The sequence below is a fragment of the Oratosquilla oratoria genome, chromosome 7 (genome assembly GCF_046742065.1).
Source record: "Oratosquilla oratoria isolate Oo_2021 chromosome 7, ASM4674206v1, whole genome shotgun sequence".
Lineage (NCBI taxonomy): Eukaryota > Metazoa > Arthropoda > Malacostraca > Stomatopoda > Squillidae > Oratosquilla > Oratosquilla oratoria.
The window spans coordinates 82,788,431-82,808,386 of NC_134783.1; the positions used below are offsets into that span (position 1 = coordinate 82,788,431).

The following is a 19,956-nucleotide window of genomic DNA, read 5'->3' on the forward strand; positions in this document are numbered from 1 at the left end:
ATTGAGTTTTGGATAGGTGTGGGATGTGGGTAGGGCATGTTTATACTTTGAATTGGCCAACAGCTTGTAAGGGGAAAAAGCTTTTCAGTATATGGACAATGTATGTATAAAGTACACTTTATCAATTTCTATATAAGAATATATAAAACAAAAATTCCAATAAGATAAGAAAATTAGGTTCTTGATATGAAATGCTTAGAAACATGTCAAACCTACTGAGCACAAGAACATAATATTTCATATACCTTTGCTGAAGGCATCTCCAAAGCATGAAACCCCTCCAAGATGAGCTAAAAACAATAACATTCATGGTTATTAACATTATGTGGTCCTGGTTCTTTCTCAATAAACACTTATAAAGAAAGGGGGGTTGTCACTCTGGTGGCAGAAAGTACAAGTCTTACAAACTTTCTAATTTTAAGTCTCAAAGATTTAAACTCTGTTAAGTCTTCATATTTTTCTACTCCCTTCAGTTCTAAATAAAGATAAGGTTTTACGACCTCCTTTTTTTTCTAAATTTCTTTTTCTAAACATGAATCGAAAATACTAGCCCCTTTTTACTCATACCACACATTTTCCTTTCAATCTTTCCCACACTAGGATCCTTGGGGCAATAAAACTGGATGGAGGTGGGTGGTGTGGGATTTCTTTGGTCAACAGGCTGCCAGACAGTACTTGTGGTCCATTCACTGTCCACCAATACAGTGCAATCACAAGACAGTCAGATAAGTCAATCTCTCCCACTGCACAACAACCCTAAAGTGCTTCTTGCTCTAGTCCTAGTGCTCCAAAGAGTCCAATCATGGTGGGGCAGAAGCGGGAACTCCCCCAATTGGACAACCAATTAATTAATTATTGGATCATCACTATCACCTGTCATCTAGTGGGGGATAAGAATACTTCCACCAAGTCTTCCTACTTAAGTCGTAAAAGGCGACTGGGATAGGAGTAGGCATCCTTTTCCCTGTAGCCCAAAAGGGGACATTCCTAAAAATATCAAAGGCTTAAGAGAGTCTAGGAGTTCTCCAAACAGAACCCTAAGGTTTGGGTCTTTAAATGCACCTGGATGTGGTACATATGAGAGTAAAAGGAAAGATACAGGTAGTATATTTGTGAGAAGAAAGATGGATGTGTAGGCACTTAGTGAAACAAAGTTGAGAGGGAAGGGCAAGTTTGAATTTGGGAGTGTAGTTGGAAGGGTGTCAGGAGTAAGGAGAAGACGAGGGGGAGAAGGGGTGGCTATACTTGTAAGTGAAGAGATAGGAAAGCATGTGGTGGAGTGGAAGGTTTCTTCAAGGTTAATGTGGATGAAGGTGAAACTGAGAAGGGAGATGTGGATTTTTGTAAGTGCATATGGGCCTGATAGTGAGAAAAGTGTAGAGGAAAGGGAGGCTTTTTGGATATACTTAAATGAGTGCATAGAGGATTTAGGGAGAAATGTCAATACAGTGGTATTGAGAGACCATAATGCTATGGTAGGAAAGGGACCAATAGATGGAGTGGTTGGGAAGTGTGGAGTGACAGGAAATAATTGTAGTGGAGAGTTGATGGTGATGTGTCTAGAGAGTCAATGGTAGTAAATACAATATTTAGGAAGAGAGTCAAGCATAAGTACACATGTGAGAGGGTGGTGAGTGAAAGGGTGGTAGATAGGACATTAATGGACTATACAGGTACTCCTCGTTTAACGACCTACTCGGTTAACGACAACTCGGAGTAACGACGGGCTTTATGACGTCGTTTAACGTAAATCTCCCGAAGTTACGACGTCGTGTACGATAATTAAGTTGGCTGAGGCAAATTTGTATGATGTTATAAATGAACTTGTACGGTGGATATTAGCTGTGAGGTAAAGTGTTCTGAAGCTTAGGTCTACATTACCATCCTGCAAGCTGCAAAAACTACCTGGGGTACAGTGTATACCGGTAGTGGTAAATTTTTAGTTTCGACCATGGGCGCAATATAACAATAGAAAATTAATTATTAATTTTGTAAATTATAATGTATCAACGTAATATGCAATTTTGTGAGCGGAAATGAAAAAAAAAATGCTAAAACAGATTTTGTAAGTAACGAAGTCATGTCGGACGAATGGTACACCATGTTTGTTATGATAGATGCCGATGTCGAAGAAATGAAAGGATGATAAATTCGTCTAACCTAAACTAAACTAACCTAACCTGTGTTTAATAAATCATTACCTGCAAATTAAATGTCATCCGGATCGTCCTCGTTGTCGTCGTCGTGAGAGACGTTGGCAGACGACAAGATGGCGTCCCGAGCCTATGCTACCGACTTCGTTCATTAGCATATTTTCTTGTAGCATGGTATTTTTTACTTTCATTTCCGCCCACAAAATTGCATATTACGTTGATACATTTTAATTGACAAAATTAATAATTAATTTTCTATTGCTATATTGCGCCCATGGTCGAAACTAAAAAAATACCCCGGTATTCAATATGGAATGTCAGCATACGCAGATTTGGTCATATACGGTAATTTTAGGAACCTAACCACCGTAAATAAACAGTAAATAAAGCTTTAATGTACTGTATAAATGAGGGAAAATACACGAAAATAAAGATACATGTATTGCTGGACATTGTACATACAGTACATGTACGTATATGTATACACTTTCGCTTAACGACCAATTCGGTTAACGATGGCGCGCTGGTCCCAATTGTCGTCGTTAAACGAGGAGTACCTGTATAGTGGTAACCAGAACCGTAGGAAGAGTTAAGGATGTACATGTTCTAAGGGGAGAGAGTGGGGGAATATCAGATCATTTTTTGGTGGAGGGTAAGTTGAGAGTGGAGGATAGGTGAAGAAAGAGGAAAAGGACACAAGGTAGGGTGGTGCTTAAAGTAAAATGCTTAAATGAGGAAGAAAAGGAGATGGAGTATAAGAAGAAGCTGAGAGAGGAGTGGGAAGGAGTGAAGGATAGAATAGAACTAGGAGTGGAGGAGGAATGGGGATGATTCAAGGAAGGAGTCGCAAGGTGTGCAAAGACAGTGTGTGGAACAAGGAGGATGGGAGGAAATAAAAGGTAGGGAGTGAGTGGTGGGATGAGGAAACAAAGAAGGTTGTAGAAGAGAAGAAGCAAGCTTTCACAGTTTAGTTATAAAACAGGATGAGAGAATCATATGAGAGGTACAAAGCAAAGAGAAGAGAAGTAAAGCATAAGTTAAAGGAGGCAAAGAAGAGAGCAGATGTGAAATGGGGTAAGAATATGACATAAAATTTTGAAAGTAATATAAAGATGTTTTGGAAAGAAGTTAAGAGAGGAAGAGGAGGCAAAACAAGTTGAGAAGAAAAGGTAACAGGTGCACATGGAGGGATGATAATGGAAGAGATAGCAATAAGAGGAAGATGGGCAGAGTATTTTAGGGGATGCTAAATGTGATGGAGGATAGGGAGGGAAAGGTAGTTGCAGTGGGTAGCACTAAGAAAATGACTGTGATGGGTGAGGAAAATGGAGAAGTAAGGAAAAATGAGGTGAAGACAGTTGTTAAGATGACGAGAGCAAGTAAGGCACGTGGGTTGGATAGGTGTCATGCAGAATGTCTAAAGAAAGGAGGTACAGTGATGGTGGACTGGCTGGTGAGGTTATCTAATGTTTGTTTAAGAGAGGGTAAAGTGCTGGAGGACTGAAGGAGTGCTGGTATAATTCCATTTTACATGGGAAAAGGGGACAAATGTGAGTGTAGTTTTTTCAGAGGGATCAGCTTGTTAAGTGTAGTTAGGAAGGTTTATGGGAGGGTCTTGACTGAGAGGATTAGGAGAGGAATAGAGGGAGTAATTGGTGAAGAACAGTGTGGGTTTAGGATAGGTAAGGACATAAGAGAGGAGTTTGAATGTATTTGAGATGAGGTGCCTGAGAAGTATGATAGGGGTTACTAGGCTGGATAGAGTGCAAAACAAGGAGGTGAGGAGGAGAACGGGGGTGGAAAGGGAGTTGTTGTTATTGCTGTTGTTGTTGTCGTTCCCTAGACTGTCTGTCCGAGCAGTCCCGTCTCCCCAAGGAATGCCACAGCTAAAACTGGGTTTTCCCACAAATCCTTTATAGAGTGTATGTTGTGTTGTTTGTGTGCATGATTGTGTATAATGCAGTCTTCCATTATGTGTTGTATGGTATGGGGTGAAGTGTTACATTCTGGGCAGCTGTTCACAATGCGGTCGTCCAGCCTCTTCTGGTAGCTTAGAAGTGCTGGGTGGTGGCCGCACCGCAGTCTGGCCAGGTGGACTCTTGTCCTTTCGTGGGAGAGAGGATTCAGAAGGGTGGATATCAGGGGGGTCTGGCATGCAGCAGTGTGTTGTCTTTCAGTGTGTTAATGGAGCGGTGAGTGATATGATTATGAATATATTTCCGGAGGCTGGTATTTGGTGGTTGTGGAGGAAGAGAAGAGAGTATCTGTGTGTGATACAGGTCTTTGGGTGTTGTTTTAATGTTTCTTGGTGTGTGTGGGTGTTCTGCTATGTAGTGTAGCGGGTGTGATGTGTTTGTGGTGGCTGTGGCAAGTGTTTGTGTGCCTCTCATGTTGAGGTGGTCCTTGACTTTGAGGACTTTTGTTTCATGGTGTAAATGGTCTGTAGGTGTTGTATTTGTGCAGCCTGTAATTGTTTTTAGGGCTTTGTTTTGTATGATTTGAAGGGTGTTGTGGTGTGTCTCACTGAGATTAGGAGCCCATGCAGGACTCGCATAATTCATCACTGAGCGTATGCATTGTTTGTATATTGTTGTATTAGTTTCTTTGTTTTGTCCAAATGTTGTTCCAGCGATTGACTTAAGTGCATTAAGTCTAGGTGTGCATTTGTTCTTTATGTTTGTGATGTGTTGTTTGAAAGACATGGATGTATCGTATGTTACACCAAGAATTTTCGGTGTGTTTGTGTGTGGTATTAGAGTGTTGTTGATGTAGAGATGAGGTATGTATTTGTGTTCTTTTGTCCAGTTGGTGAGAAGTGTTGCTGTAGATTTGGTTGGAGCTATTTTGAGTCTGTTTGTGATGAACCATGTGTTGAGTGTATCAAGGTATGGCTGGATTATTTCTGCAGCTTTGTCTGTGTTACGATGTGTGCATGTGATTGTTATGTCATCTGTGTAGGAAGAGATTTGTATTTCTGAGGTGTCTGGTGTGGGTAAGTCATGCATGTATAGATTAAAGAGCGTGGGGGATAGAACAGAGCCCTGTGGTACTCCATTCTTAATGTTTCTGATGTGCGATGATTGGCCATTATATGACACGTAACCATTCCTACCTGCCAGATAATTGGCCAGCCATCTTTTGGTGTTATTGTGCATGTCTGTGTTATATATTTTATTTGTTAGGTTGTGGCGGGGGATAGCATCAAAAGCTTTACTAATGTCTAATGTTATAAGAAGTGTTCTGTGGTGGGGCCTATCTGAATTGATGCCATCTAAAATTCTTTGTGTGAGGTTTATCAGAAGAGTGTTTGTGGAGTGTAGTGGCCTAAAACCGTGTTGTGAGTCAGCAAGGGGAATATGTGGTGTGACAAGTTTAAGTATTAGGCGTTCAATGACTTTAGAGGGGGTGCAGAGAAGTGTGATTGGGCGGTGTGATGCTGAGATTGTTGGGTCTTTGTTCAGTTTTGGAATGGTGATTATTTTACCATGCTTCCAGATGTCGGGTATAGTGTTGTGTGAATAGCTGTAGTTTGCAATGTTTGTGAGTGCATGTATACCTTGTGGTCCAATGTGTTTTAGGTGGATGTTACTTATGTTATCAGGGCCACAGGCAGATGAGTGCTTGAGATTATGTATTATGTGTTTTGTCTGACTGTCTATGAAGGGTGTATAGTCTGAGTCTGTGGGAAAGTCTTTCTTACGTCGAATAGTGCATCGGTCGTCAGGGTGAGAAGTGAGATGGCTTGTCTGTGCAAAATGATTTATGAGTGTGTTTGCTTGTTGTCTGTTTGAGGGTAGATTGTCTGTTGTTGTGATTATTGCTGCGTGAGAGCGTGTTGTGTTACTGTTGGATAGTGTAATGATGTTGAGTGTTTTGTACAATTTGCTGGTGTTTGTTTTGTGATCAAGTGTACTGATAAAGTTTTGCCAATTTTGTGTTTTTTGTTCGTGTATTTTATTGAAGTATGATGGGGGTTACTAGGCTAGATAGAGTGAGAAATGAGGAGGTGAGGAGAAGAACGGGGGTGGAAAGGGAGTTGGGAGATAGGGTTGATGAAAGAGTATTAGGATGGTTTGGACACATGGAAAGAATGAGTGAAGAAAGACTAGTAAAAGAGGTATGGAAGGCAGATGTGGAGGGAGTGAACATGAAGGGACGTCCTAGGATGAGGTGGATGGATGGGGTGAAGGGGCCTTTGGGGAAGAGGGGAATGTCTGTTGAGGAAGGACGGGAGAGGACAGAAGACAGGGGTGAATGGAGAATGGTTGTATATGGATGATGTTGTGATGCATGAGATGGAATGGGTGGGGGGGATGGGGGGTGAGGTAGTATGTGTGAGCAAAATTTGACGCAGCCCGAAGGGATTTCTCCCCGTCTTCTCCTTTTATGCATGGGGGGACGGAGAGGGGGGTCGCCAATTTAATGAAGCGGCCTTGCTGTGGATGTGCTGTGTCTGGCAACACTGCTTCTGACCCAGGGCAGTGGACAGGGTGCAGGGATGACCCGTCATCCAGGAGGTGCTAAGATAAGAGGGAGGGTGGAGGGGTGTGGAGTGTATTCAGGGATGGAATGGGTGGGAATGATTTTATGCCTTTTCCTTTTTGGCTACTTCCCTTGTAAGGGGGAAAAAGCCTTGGTATATGTATGTATGTATGTATGTATTTTATTGGCAATCACAGTGTAGTGTTTGTATTTGGTCTGCTATATTTTGAGGGATAGGTGTGGGGGTATTGTGTTTAAGTGTGTTTCGTTGTCTGATGAGGCCTTGGATTTCTGGTGTGAAGTTGGGGTTGTGTGATTTTCTGTTGCCTCTAGGGATGTATCTCATGTCTGCATTTTGTATGATTGTATTAAAAGTGTGCATAGCATTGTTTATGTTTGTGATTGGTGTACTGTTAAGTGTTTCAAAATGTTGTTCTGTCTCTTTAGTAAAAGCTTCCCAGTTAGCCCTCTTGTAATTGGTGTATGTGTGTCTGTGGCCAACTGGGATGCATCTTGTTTTGGTGGTGACGATGATTGGAAGGTGGTCAGAACCAAGGGTTCCGACCACTCTCCATGATGTTGTTGGGGTTAGGCAGGGGGAGCAAAAGGTGATATCAGGAGAGGAGGGAGTGTATAGGGCTTGGTGTGGGATATGTGTGTGATTATGTGTGTTGTTCATGATAGTCAATGAGTTGGGGGCCAAACGGCGGCAACCAGTCCTGGCCACTGGCTCTACACAGGTGGCACCGATCCCCAAGAGGAGCTATGACTGCCTTGGGGAGTACCACAATCCTTTTTCTCAACATGGAAAGGGAGTTGGGAGATAGGGTTGATGAAAGAGTATTGGGATGGTTTGGACACATGGAAAGGATGTGAAGAAAGATTAGTAAAAGAGGTGTGGAAGGCAGAGGTAGGAGTGAACATGAGGGGGCAACTAAGGATGAGATGGATGGATGGGGTAAAAGGGGTATTGGGAAAGAGGGTAATCTGTTGAGGAAGGATGGGAGAAGACAGAAGATAGGGGTGAGTGGAGAATGGTTGTGTATGGATGATGCTGTGATGCATGAATGGGAGTGGGTGGGGGATGGGGAGTGAGGGAGTATGTATGAAAAAATAATTTGATGGAGCCTGAAGGGATTTCTCCCTGTCTTCTCTTTTTCTGCATGAGGGGACAGAGAGAGGGGGGTCACCAATTTAATAAAGCAGCCTTGCTGTGGATGTACTGTGTCTTGCAACACTGCTTCTGACCCAGGGCAGTAGGCGAGATGCAGGGATGATACGTCATACAGGTGAAGCCAAGATAAGAAGGAGAGAGGTGGGTCAATGGGAGTAGAGTATGTGGGGATGAAATGGGTTGGAGTGGATTTTATGCCTTTGTTTTTTGGCTACCTCCCTTGTAAGGAGGAAAAAGCCTTTGGCATTTGTATGTTGTTATAATTGATAATCATTGTACTATACAGCTCCCTTTAGTAAATACAGAATATAGAAAAAATCAAATAGCACAAGAGAGAGAAGCATATACTAAGGTTGATTTGGTAGAATGGCTCATGACATATGCCACACCTTGAATGGACTCCTTGGAGCACAAGGACTATAGCTTTCTATATGGCATTTGTAAGCTCTTCTGTTACCTTTTCTAAATTCAGGTTCTGGGCTATACCAAAATTCTTAACATCTTTATTTATTTCTTCTGTTTAATTGGTCCACTGTGCCTGTTGGGCAGGTAATGTAAAGGGAGATCTTCAATTATTTCTTCTTTGCCTTCATCCCTAAATACCTATTTTTTACAATATCTTTCATCTCACTCAGACATTCCCTTGCTTCTTTTATTCTATAATTCACCACATCCACTCCTCCATTCAGTGCTACATACAACAAAAAATATTTAAAATCCTCCACTTTCTCAAGCCTATCACTCCTTGCATTCACCCTGCCACAACCATCATTTCTTCTAATCACAATTACATACAGCATTCTTCTCTTATATCTTTCCACATTGAGCCAGTAATAACTTCAATCTTTCCTCAGGATCAGTCACAAGCATAATGTATTCTGCAAACAACATTATTAATATACAAACTGTCTAATCCCAGGAATTTCTACATATCATACCAAAGGCCCTTTCCTACATGTAACAATATTTTTTCTACGAACAAAAGTACTCTTTTCAACAGGTTTAAACCAAACCTAAATAGAATGTGAACTACGTAAGTATTCATTTAATTGTTCAACCAACAAGGATAAGCTTAACAAAAGGCATGGGAAGGACATATACAAAAGAATTCCATCTGCAATAAGTCATATGCTATAGTATCACCATTTGACAAAAAAATTTACAATGTGGTTAATAAGGATTCCTCATATTTGTGGGATTAATTATACAATACTGATCAACAAGTGGCATAACATCAGTTAAGTACCTTTTCTCCATGAGGAGTTTTTTTGTTTACCTTGATGTCTGTTCTCTGGAAGAGTTTATCTTTATAGTGGAAAGTGAGCATGCAACTATGCTGTAATATATCAAAATCTCACATGATAGAAAACAAGAAAATCAAAATTAATTTAACAGAATCATAACTTCCATACATAATAACCATTGTTGCCTTGAGTGTCACTACTTGGAACCCCACAACCCTAGAATGGATGGCAATAGTTGTCTAGCCATTCCATAGATCTCAGAGAAGAAATGTTGGCCGATTATCTGTGTTATATTAGTGTGAGACTGTTTCTGTGGCACTAGCTTATAGTTGTTAGAGGATGGGAGCAGTTATCAGTTATCTGTTCTGTTTAAGTGAAAAGGTGGAAGAAATACAGTCAAATCAGATAAAGAGAGTGTCAACTTCTTAGGGATGCACCTTCCAAAGCATGGTGAGGGAGTTGACAAGTTTTGAAGACAGGCATCAGGGAGATTATTCTTGCTAATGTTCATGCAGGTATCTGTTAAAGTCTTTATTGTTTTTATTTATGGCATTAACATGTGGAGCCTGCAAGTGGTGATTTTACAGAGAAAGAAAATGAATGCCTACATCCCAATGAATATCCAACACCTCGTATATGACAGGACCTGATATCACACTCCCCTTAAAGTCTACACTCTTTCCCCACTTGGCCCTCACAGATCTCTCTAGGAAGAAATTTTGAATTGAGGTCTGTGCTGCATTAGTGTGGGACTGTCTCTATACATGAGTTTCAGTTTAATGTCACCAACTCTCCTATCTGAGAGAGCTATATCGTACATTCTTTAGGAGAACTTTTTGAAGCAGGGAATTTAATGTAGAATACCCTTAATACAAATCTACTTCCTGCCAGGAAGGATTTGAATTACCTCCACTCCTGACCTCCACCACAAGTAGCAATGATCTAATCTTCTGAGCCAGGGAGCATCCCTGTTTTTATGTAACTAATAAAAATTGTTGCCTTGAGTTTTCATTGACTAGAAACCTGGAGTCCCCACATTGGCAAATAACAGTCCTTGGGCCTTCCCACAGATCTCTCTGGGAAGAAACTTTGGACTGTTGTCTACTTTGTATTAGTGTAAGACTGCTTCTATGTCATCAGCTGAAGGTAGCAGGAAGAAAGGAACAATCACTGATTGTCAGCTCTCCATATGTGAAAAGGTGGAAGAACTATGGTTGAAGTTGATGATAAAAAAAGAGAGAAAGAGAGAGATAGGGAGATCTTGGGCTAATCTGGAGACCAAGTTACAACCCCTCAGGGCTGCACCTCCAAATGGAGGTGAAGGGTTGATGGGATTTGAAAATAACTAGCGAGGACATGATTCTCTGCCATCCTTCTTCGAAAACCCCCACTAGCAGGTGCCTATCATTGGTCCTGGCAAAAACAACATAATCTCTCCAGTGCCCAACCTTGCCAATATCTAAATAGGCCCTACACAGGCTGCCACTTTTATTCCTTCAGAACTGAAAATTTAGCACTGGAGTGGTGGAGTTGAGACTGAGGGTGGGAGGTTAATTCTATCTTATGTATCTGAATATTCCCCAAATCTAAATACCCTGTGGTCTGTAGTTTGGATATGGGAAAGATTACTGTATAGTTAAAAACATAACAAGTAATATACATCCACCCACTTACATTCTTATAACTCTATCTATATACCATGAGCTTTCCCCCCCTTACAAGGGAGGTAGCCAAATCAAAAAGGCATGTACCCACTCCCACCCATTCCACTCCTATCCACCACTCTTTCATCCCTCTCATCTTAGCTCCATGTGGCTAATAAGTCATCCATGTATCCTGTCCACTGCCCTGGGTCAGAAGCAATAAAGCAAAACAGTATATCAACTGCAAGGCGGCTTCATTCAATCAGTGACCCCACCACTTCATCCCCTCATGCAGAAATAGAGAAGACAGGGAGAAATCCCTTTGGGATGTGTAAAAATAGCATTCATACATAACCACTCCCTACCCCCCTTTCCCCCACCCCCTCCCATCCTTGTATCACAGTATCATCTATACACAGCCATTCTCCACTCAACCCTATCTCCTGCCATCTCCTTTCCTTCCTCAACAAACAGTCCCCTCTTTCTCAATGCCCCTTTCACCCCATCCATCCATCTCATACTCAGTTGTTCCCTCAAGTCCATCCACCTCTTCTTTCCACACCTCTTTTACTGATCTTTCTTCATTCATTCTTTCTGTGTCCAAACCATCCCAATACTCTTTCATCAACCCTATCTGCCATCTCCTTTTCCACCCTCACTCTCCTCACCTGCTTGTTTCTCACTCCATCCAATCTTGTTGCCCCTACCATATTTCTCAAACATTTCATCTCAAACACATTTAACTTTTACTCTCTGCTGTGTCAACACTGCTTCTGATCCAGGGCAGTGGACAAGATGTAGGAATGACCTGTCATCCAGGAGACACCAAGATAAGAGGGAGGGAAGGGGCTGAATGGGAGTGGAGTATGTAGAGGATGGAATGGGTGGGAGTGGTTTCTATGCCTTTGTTTTTTGGTTACCTCCCATGTAAGGGGGAAAAAAGCCTTTGGTATATGTATGTATGTATACACTCTCTGCTTCTCTTAAATTCCAAGTCTCCACTCCATAGAGTGCTATTGGTACAATTATCCCTTCATATGATCTCCTCTTTGTATCCATTCCCAAATGCCTATTTCTCATGACATTCTTTAATCCCCCAAGGCATTTACTTGCTTCTCTCAATCTACAATTTACTTCCATCTCCATTCCCCTTTTTCCTGCCACATGTGACCCTAAATACCAAAAACTATCAACTTCCTCCAGTCTCTCTCCCTTAAGACTTCCTTCCAACTCGCTACCCTCATACATCTCATAACTTTATTTTTATCCACATTTAACCTTCAACTTTCTCCTATTGCACACCTTCCCAAACTCCATCACTAACTCCCTTAATACCCCTCTGATCTTATCATAAGCACAGTGTTGTCAGCAAACAACAACTGATTCACCTCCAATTTTTCTCCATTTATTTTTAATCATCTCCAGTCCCCTACCCATTACCCTTGCATTTACCTCCCACACCACCCCATCCATGCACACATTAATTAGCCATGACAACATGACACATACCTGAAAAAAGCCCCACCTTTACCTCAAGCCACTCGCTCTCTCCATTTCTAATTCTAACACAGGCTCTATCACTCATAAAAACTCTTCACTACACTTAACAGCTTATAAATAAACTTAAATAAGAATGTGAAAAATATTATTGAAATAATGTGTAAATAGCCATGATAATGCAACACATATAAAAACAATTTACACCTCCATGCAAATTTCTAAAAATTCAATACTCACTATATGTTACTGTAACACGACACTCTGCACATTTATAATTCTGTGCAGCCAAGCCAACTTCTGGGCATATACGTAGTATGTATGATGGATCCTCAGCAGCTCGAATGCCTGCACACCGTCGCTGAATGCGTTCCAAACACCGACTGTGACACTGGTAACCACACACTGTGAAGAGGCAATCTTTTTAACTTTCTAGATGAAAATTATGCAACAAATATCTGATGTTTAAATATACATTAATTAACTCCTTCATTTCCTAATTTATTCCTTTTTAAGTAACAAGAGTGGAGAATGGCTGTGTACAGATGATACTGTGATGCATGGAAGGGAGTGAGTAGGGGATAGGAGGGGGTTAGGGAGTGGTTAAGTATTTACCTAGTTGTATTTATTATATGGGAAGAGAGCTATGCTCTTTGTATCTTTCAGCAACAAGTTTTTTCTTAAAGTCTTGAATAGTGTTTGCACATACTGTTTCCTTATCTAATTTATTCCAGGTATCCACCACTCTATGTGGGAAGCTATTCTTTTTCAGATCTCTTCTATAATCATCCTTTTTGAATTTCTTTTCATGTCCTCTTGTTTTTCCATTATCCCATTTTAATAAATCATCTCTATCTAGGATTTCCATTCCTTTCATGATTCTATAAACAGTCAGTAGATCTCCTCTTTCTTTTCTTTGTTCCAGAGTTGGTAGTTCCAATTTGGACAATCTTTGTTCATATGTTAATTTGGAGAGAATTGGTGCCAACTTTGTTGTTGCTCTTTGTATTCTTTCTAATTTCTTTATATTTTTTTTAGTACTGGGTGTCCATAGTGTTGTTGCATATTCCAGTTTTGGTCTTATTAGTGTAACCAATCTTTTCTTTTATCATTTCCTCATCCAAATAGTCAAATACCACTTTCATTGACCTGAATGATACTTTGACGTAGTCCAAAAGGATTTCTCCCCATCTACAATGTTTCTGCATGAGGGGACAGAGAGGTGGGGGGTTGCTGATTAAATAAATTGGCCTTGCTGTGGATGTGCTGTGGCTTCCTGCATTGCCTCTGACCCAGGGCAATGGATGAGACGCAGGGATGACCCGTCATCTAGAAGGGGCCAAGATGAGAGGGAGGAAAGGGTGGTGAATAGGATTGGAATCATATCTTTTGACCTTGGCTGTCTCCCTTGTATGGGGGAAAAAACCCTTGGTATGTATGAATGTAACCCCTTCATCTAGTATTAGCCAGAACAAAAATTCTAGGGGTCTCATTTCTAGAACTGCTTCAATGCTCAGTCCTTTCACATCACTTCAACTTCCTTAGATCCTATTTCTTCACAATCTTTTTTTTATTATAGCATTGAAACAATCCCAAGCATTCACCCATGCCCTAAATGCACAAGATCCATCACACATTTGTGATGATATATGTGCCTCCAAAAACAAATTCTTGGAGAGTGACCATTCCAAAATGTTGGAAGACACAAGGCATACATTAAATGAAATACTGAAAGGAGGAAATTTAGTAATTATGGGTGACTTTAACTCTAAAGAAATATGTTGGGAATGATGACAGTGAAGGGTGGAGAGGACATTTGGGGAAACATACTACTGGACATGACCACTGAATACATAATGACTCAATAGGTAAAAGAGAATACCAGATAAAGAAATAAAAAAGAACCATCGAGACTACATTTAATATTTATGTCAGAGCCTGAAAATATGGATAAAATGCAATACAAGACACCAATGGGGAAGAGTGACCACATACTACTTGAGCTTGAACTAAAAGAGGAAATATATTTGGGAAGAAATGAGAAACACAGAAAAGGAAGACTGATGTATAACAAAACGGATTTTGGGAAACTCGGAAAATTCTTTAAAAAAGCGAGTTGGGACAACTTCTTTAACCCCTTCCATACGGTGATGCCTACGTAGGCGTCATGAGGAGCAATTGAGTACGCGAGGATGCCGATGTCGGCGTCTTGATTATATTTATTGTAGTTGTACCTGCGTGACCCCCATACTCTGTAAACTGGCTTCATCATATTTTCTATGGTTATCAAAAGTCACGGGTGAAAGAGAGAACGATCGATACAGTGGTGACTTCATTTTTTATAATGCGCGTATTACAACGCAACATCGTACATTTGGCAGCTAATGCTGCCCATGAGATTTTGGCCCAGAGTGAAGTGGTTAATGAAGAAACACAGGTGGAAGAGAAATGGATGATATTAAAAGAAATCTATAATAAAGGAGTGGATAAATATGTACATACATATAACAAAGGCTCTTCCCCCCTTACTAGGGAGGTAGCCAAAATACAAAGACATAAAATCCATTCCCACCCATTCCATCCCTAACATACTCCACTCCCCTCTACCCTCTTCCCTCCCTCTTATCTTGGCACCTACTGGATGACGGGTCATCCCTGCATCTTGTCCAATGCCCTGGATCAGAAGCAGTGTCACAAGACACAGCACATCCACAGCAAAGCTGCTTCATTAAACTGGTGACCCCCTTTCTGTCTCCTCATGTAGAAAAGGAGAAGACAGGAAGAAATCCCTTCAGGCTGCATCAATTTATTTCTCATACATACTCCCTCACCCCCATCCCCCACCCACTCCCCCTCATGCATCACAGCATCATCTATATACAACCGTTCTCCATTTACCCCTATCTTTTATCCTCTCCTGTCCTTCCTCAACAGACATTACCCTCTTTCCCAATACCCTTTTACCCCATCCATCCATCTCATCCTAGGTCGACCCCTAATGTTCACTCCTTCCACCTTTGCCTTCCACACCTCTTTTACTAATCTTTCTTCACTCATTCTTTCCATGTGTCCAAACCATCCTAATACTCTTTCATCAACCCTATCTCCCAACTCCCTTTCCACCCCCTGTTCTCCTCCTCACCTCCTCATTTCTCACTCTATCCTGCCTAGTAACCCCTATCATACTTCTCAGGCACCTCATCTCAAATACATTAAAACTCCTCCTCTCTTCATCTCTTATGTTCCATGTTTCTGCTCCGTACAGTGCTGTCAGCACAATCACTCCTTCATACAATCTCCTCTTAGCATCCATTCTCAAATATCTATTTCTCATTACACGTTTTAGCCCCCCAAGTCACTTACTTGCTTCTCTCATTCGACATTCTACCTCCACCTCCACTCCTCCCTTTCCTGCCACATTTGCACTAAAGTATCCAAAACTATCCACTTACTCAAATCTCTCTCCCTTAACACTCACTTCCAGTCTGCTGCCACTTTCTTCTCTTGTACATCTCATCACCTTTTACTCACATTAATCTTCAACTTCCTCCTTTCACACACCTTCCCAAACTCTGTCACTAACTTCCTAAATCACTCCTATGATCTGCTACAAGCACAGTGTCATCAGCAAACAACAACTGGCTCACCTCCCACTTTTCTCTATTTTCTTCAACCATCTCCAATCCCTGACCCACTACCCTTGCATTTACCTCTTGCACCGCACCGTCCATGTATAAATTGAACAGCCAGGGCAACATAACACATCCCTGATGAAGTCCCACCTTTACCTCAAACCACTCACTCTCTCCATTTCTAATCCTAACACAAGTTCTTCTACTATCATAAAAACTCTTGACTGCTCTTAACAGCTTTCCTCCTATCCCATATATCTGCAATACCTCCCAGAGTGTCTTCCTATCTACCCTGTCATAAACCTTTTCCAGATCCACAAAAGCCTAAAATACATCCTTACCTTTTCCTATAGCTTTCTCACATACCTGTCTTACCACAAAAATCTGATCTATGCAACCCCTACCTGTCCTAAACCCACACTGTTCCTCATCAATTACTCCCTCTGTTCCTCTCCTAATCCTCTCAGTCAAGACCTTCCCATAAACCTTCCTAACTACACTTAACAAGCTGATCTCTCTGAAACTACACTCACACTTGTCCCTTTTTCCCTTGTAAAGTGGAACTATACAGGCACTCCTCCAGTCTTCTGGCACTCTACCCTCTCTTAAACAAACACTAAATAACCTTACCAGGCATTCCACAATCATGTACCTCCTTTTTCCAAACATTCTGCATAGCATCCATCCAACCTAGGTGCCTTACCTGCGCTCATCATCTTAACAACTGCCTTCACTTCACCTCTCCTTATTTCTCCTCCATTTTCCTCACTCATCACAGTCATTTTCTTAGTGCTTTCCACAGCAACTACCTTTCCCTCCCTATCCTCCTTCACATTTAGCAACTCCCTAACATACTCTTCCTACTATACTTCCTGAACACCATATTTGCTATCATCAACTCTCTAGACACATCTCCACCATCAACTCTCCACTACAATTTTTTGCTGGAACTCCACACTTCCTAATAACTCCATCTATTGGTTCATTCCCTACACCCTAGCATTGAGGTCTCGCAATACCACTACACTGACATTTCTCCCTAATCCCTCTATGCACTCATTTAAATCCATCCAAAAAGCCTCCCTTTCCTCTACACTTCTCACTACCAGCCCCATATGCACTTACAAAAACCCACCTCTCCCTTCCCAGCTTCACCTTCATCCACATTATCCTTGAAGAAACCTCCTTCCACTCCACTACTTTTTTACCTATCTCTTCACTTACTAGTATAGCCCCCCCTTCTCTCCTTCATCCTCTCTTCACTCCTGAGAACCTCCCAACTACACTCCCAAAATCACACTCGTCCCTCCCTCTCAACTTAGTTTCACTTGCCAACACATCCATCTTTCTTCTCACAAATATACTGCCTACCTCTTCCCTTTTACCATCATCTGCATCACATCCACGCAGATTAAAGGACCCAAACCTTAGGGTACTGGTTGGAAAACTCCTAGGCCCTCTTATACTTTTACATTTTTTTAGGAATATCCCCTTTGGGGCTACAGGGAGAAGGATACCTAGTTCTGTCCTCGCCTGTTTTTTGTCACCTCATGTGACTCAAGTGGTAAGAATTGGTGGCAGCATTCTTTTCCCTCACCTAACCAGAGAAATGATACAGGACAGTAACAAGAGGTGGCGGGACAGCATAACGGAGGGATAGTTGCAATATAATAAAAGTATCATCATTTCTTTATGAACAGAGATTTCCTCTATCACAGACAAAATGATGTGTGGCTCTGGTCTGTATGGGCGCCCCATATATACAATAAAGTATCAGTTGCATGCCACTTAGCCACAAAAACATGCAGCCATTACCCCAGATGGATAAATATATATATATATATATATATATATATATATATATATATATATATATATATAAAAAAAATGTACATTAAGTGCTGGTATAACAAAAAAAACGTAGTGAGGCAAAAGATAAAAGATAGAGCTTGAAAAAGAGGGAAAAAAACTGGAAAGTGGCAAATATATATCAAACTAAGAAATGAATATGTAAAAATACACAGGGAAGAAAAAAGAAACTATGAAAAAGACATAATAGACAAATGTAAAGATCAACCTAAATTATTCTACAGATATGTAAATGGTAAACTAAAAAATAAACAGGAAATAGTAAAACTACATCAAGGGAACATAGAATATACAGAAGATATAGAAATGGCTGAAATTATGAACAAACATTTCAAATCTGTATTCACAAAAGAAAACATACACAATTGGGATGAAGGAAGGGGAGAAAGATCCCCCCAATGAAAGAAATAATTGTGACACAGAAAGAAATAAGGGACCAAATAATGAACCTTGATGTCAGAAAATCACATGGCCCAGACAGAATTGCAAACTGGATACTAAAAGAATGTATAGATGAACTAACATACAAAATAGATAAGATAATGGATTGCTAATTCAAAGAAGGAAAGGTACCGCAACACTGGAAAAATGCTAATATCATGCCAATATATAAGGGGGGGACAAGGAAGAACCAACAAACCATAGACTGGTCTCCCTTACAAGTACAATAGCTAAAATTTGTGAAAAAGTCATCAAAAGTAGATGGACTAAACATCTGGAGGACAATATACTAAATCTGAAACAATTCAGTTTTAGATAGGGAAGATCATGTGCTACAAATATGATCTATTTCTATTCAAGATTAATAGATATAATGAAAAAAAGGGACGGATGGTCAGACTGTGCTTTTTCTGGACTTAAAAAGGTGTTTGATAAGGTACCACACAGAAAACTATTAAGAAAACTCGAAACAACAGGAGGAATGCACATAAAATTACTGAAATGGATGGAAGAGTTCTTACATGGGAGAAAAATGAGAGTGGCGCCTAGAGATAAAAACTCTACTTGGGAAGAAATGATAAGTGGAGTCCCACAGGATTCAGTATTGGCTCTGATGTTTGCTATATATGTAAATTACATGGATGAAGGTGTAGAATATTACATGAACTTCTTTGCAGATGACACAAATCTACTAAAGAAAGTTTGGAAAAAGAAAAAAAGATTGTGAATCACTACAGAAAGGCCTTGATAATGTCTGGAAACGGAGTCAAAAGTGGGAAGTGAACTTCAACATTAAGAAATGTAGTATAATGGAATTTGGAAAAAGTAAAAAAAGAATTTCAGGAAAATATAAAATTGGTGCAAAGGAAGTAAATAAAGTTGGTTCCAAAAAGGACCTAAGAGTAATTATCACTAAAGACATGTCACCAGACAAACAGATAAACAAAATAGTCAGAGAAACCTCCAATTTACTAAGATCAATAAAGGTGACTTTTAATTACTTGGCTGAGGTAATGGTAAAAAAAATATTAGTCACATTGATATGACCAAGATTGGAGTACGCTGCAACACTATGGACACCCTGTACAAAAAAGAATATAAGGAAAATAGAAAGACTCCAAAGAGCAATGACAAAGATGGCTCCAACAATTTCAAAATTGACATACAAGCAAAGATTGTCTAAACTGGAACCAACAACCCTGGAACAAAGAAGAGAAAAAGGAGATCTATTGGCCATTTACAGAATCATGAAAGGTATGGAAGTCCTTGACAGAGTAAACTTATTAAAGTGGGATAGAGGGGACATGAAAAGAAACTCAAAAAGGATAGTTATAGAAGAGATCTGGGAGAGAGAGGGGAGAAAAAAAAAAAAAAAAAAAAAATCCACACAGAGTGGTAGGTGTCTGGACCAAGTTGGATGAAACTATAGTGTGTGCAAACACCATACAAGAATTTAAGAACAAACTAGATGTTGCGAGATACAAAGATGGGTCGCTACAAGCATAGCTCCCCTTCCCGTATAATACATACATACATATACCAAGGCTTTTTCCTCCTTACAAGGGAGGTAGCCAAAAAGGAAAAGACATAAAATCATTCCCACCCATTCCATCCCTGAATACACTCCACACCCCTCCACCCTCCCTCTTATCTTAGCACCTCCTGGATGACGGATCATCCCTGCACCTTGTCCACTGCCCTGGGTCAGAAGCAGTGTCGCAAGACACAGCACATCCACAGCAAGGCCGCTTCATTAAATCGGCGACCCCCCTCTCCGTCCCCCCATGCATAAAAGGAGAAGACAGGGAGAAATCCCTTCAG

The 19,956-nt window shown here is 40.7% G+C and overlaps 1 protein-coding gene across 11 annotated transcripts in view; it reads right to left on the reverse strand.

Moving 5' to 3' along the window:
* Nucleotides 1–19,956, reverse strand: part of LOC143027237 (differentially expressed in FDCP 8-like) — a 94,378-nt gene that overhangs the window by 37,961 nt on the left and 36,461 nt on the right. For 9 of the 11 annotated variants that reach the window (XM_076188474.1, XM_076188475.1, XM_076188477.1 and 6 more), the window contains exons 7-8: nucleotides 12,434–12,598; nucleotides 246–290 (exon numbers count right to left, since the gene is read on the reverse strand). In XM_076188474.1, coding sequence (XP_076044589.1) covers nucleotides 246–290; nucleotides 12,434–12,598 — 210 coding nt within the window. Of the gene's footprint in view, nucleotides 1–245; nucleotides 291–9,055; nucleotides 9,101–12,433; nucleotides 12,599–19,956 lie in introns of all 11 variants that reach the window. The other 2 variants (XM_076188471.1, XM_076188476.1) reach the window with 2 other exon arrangements.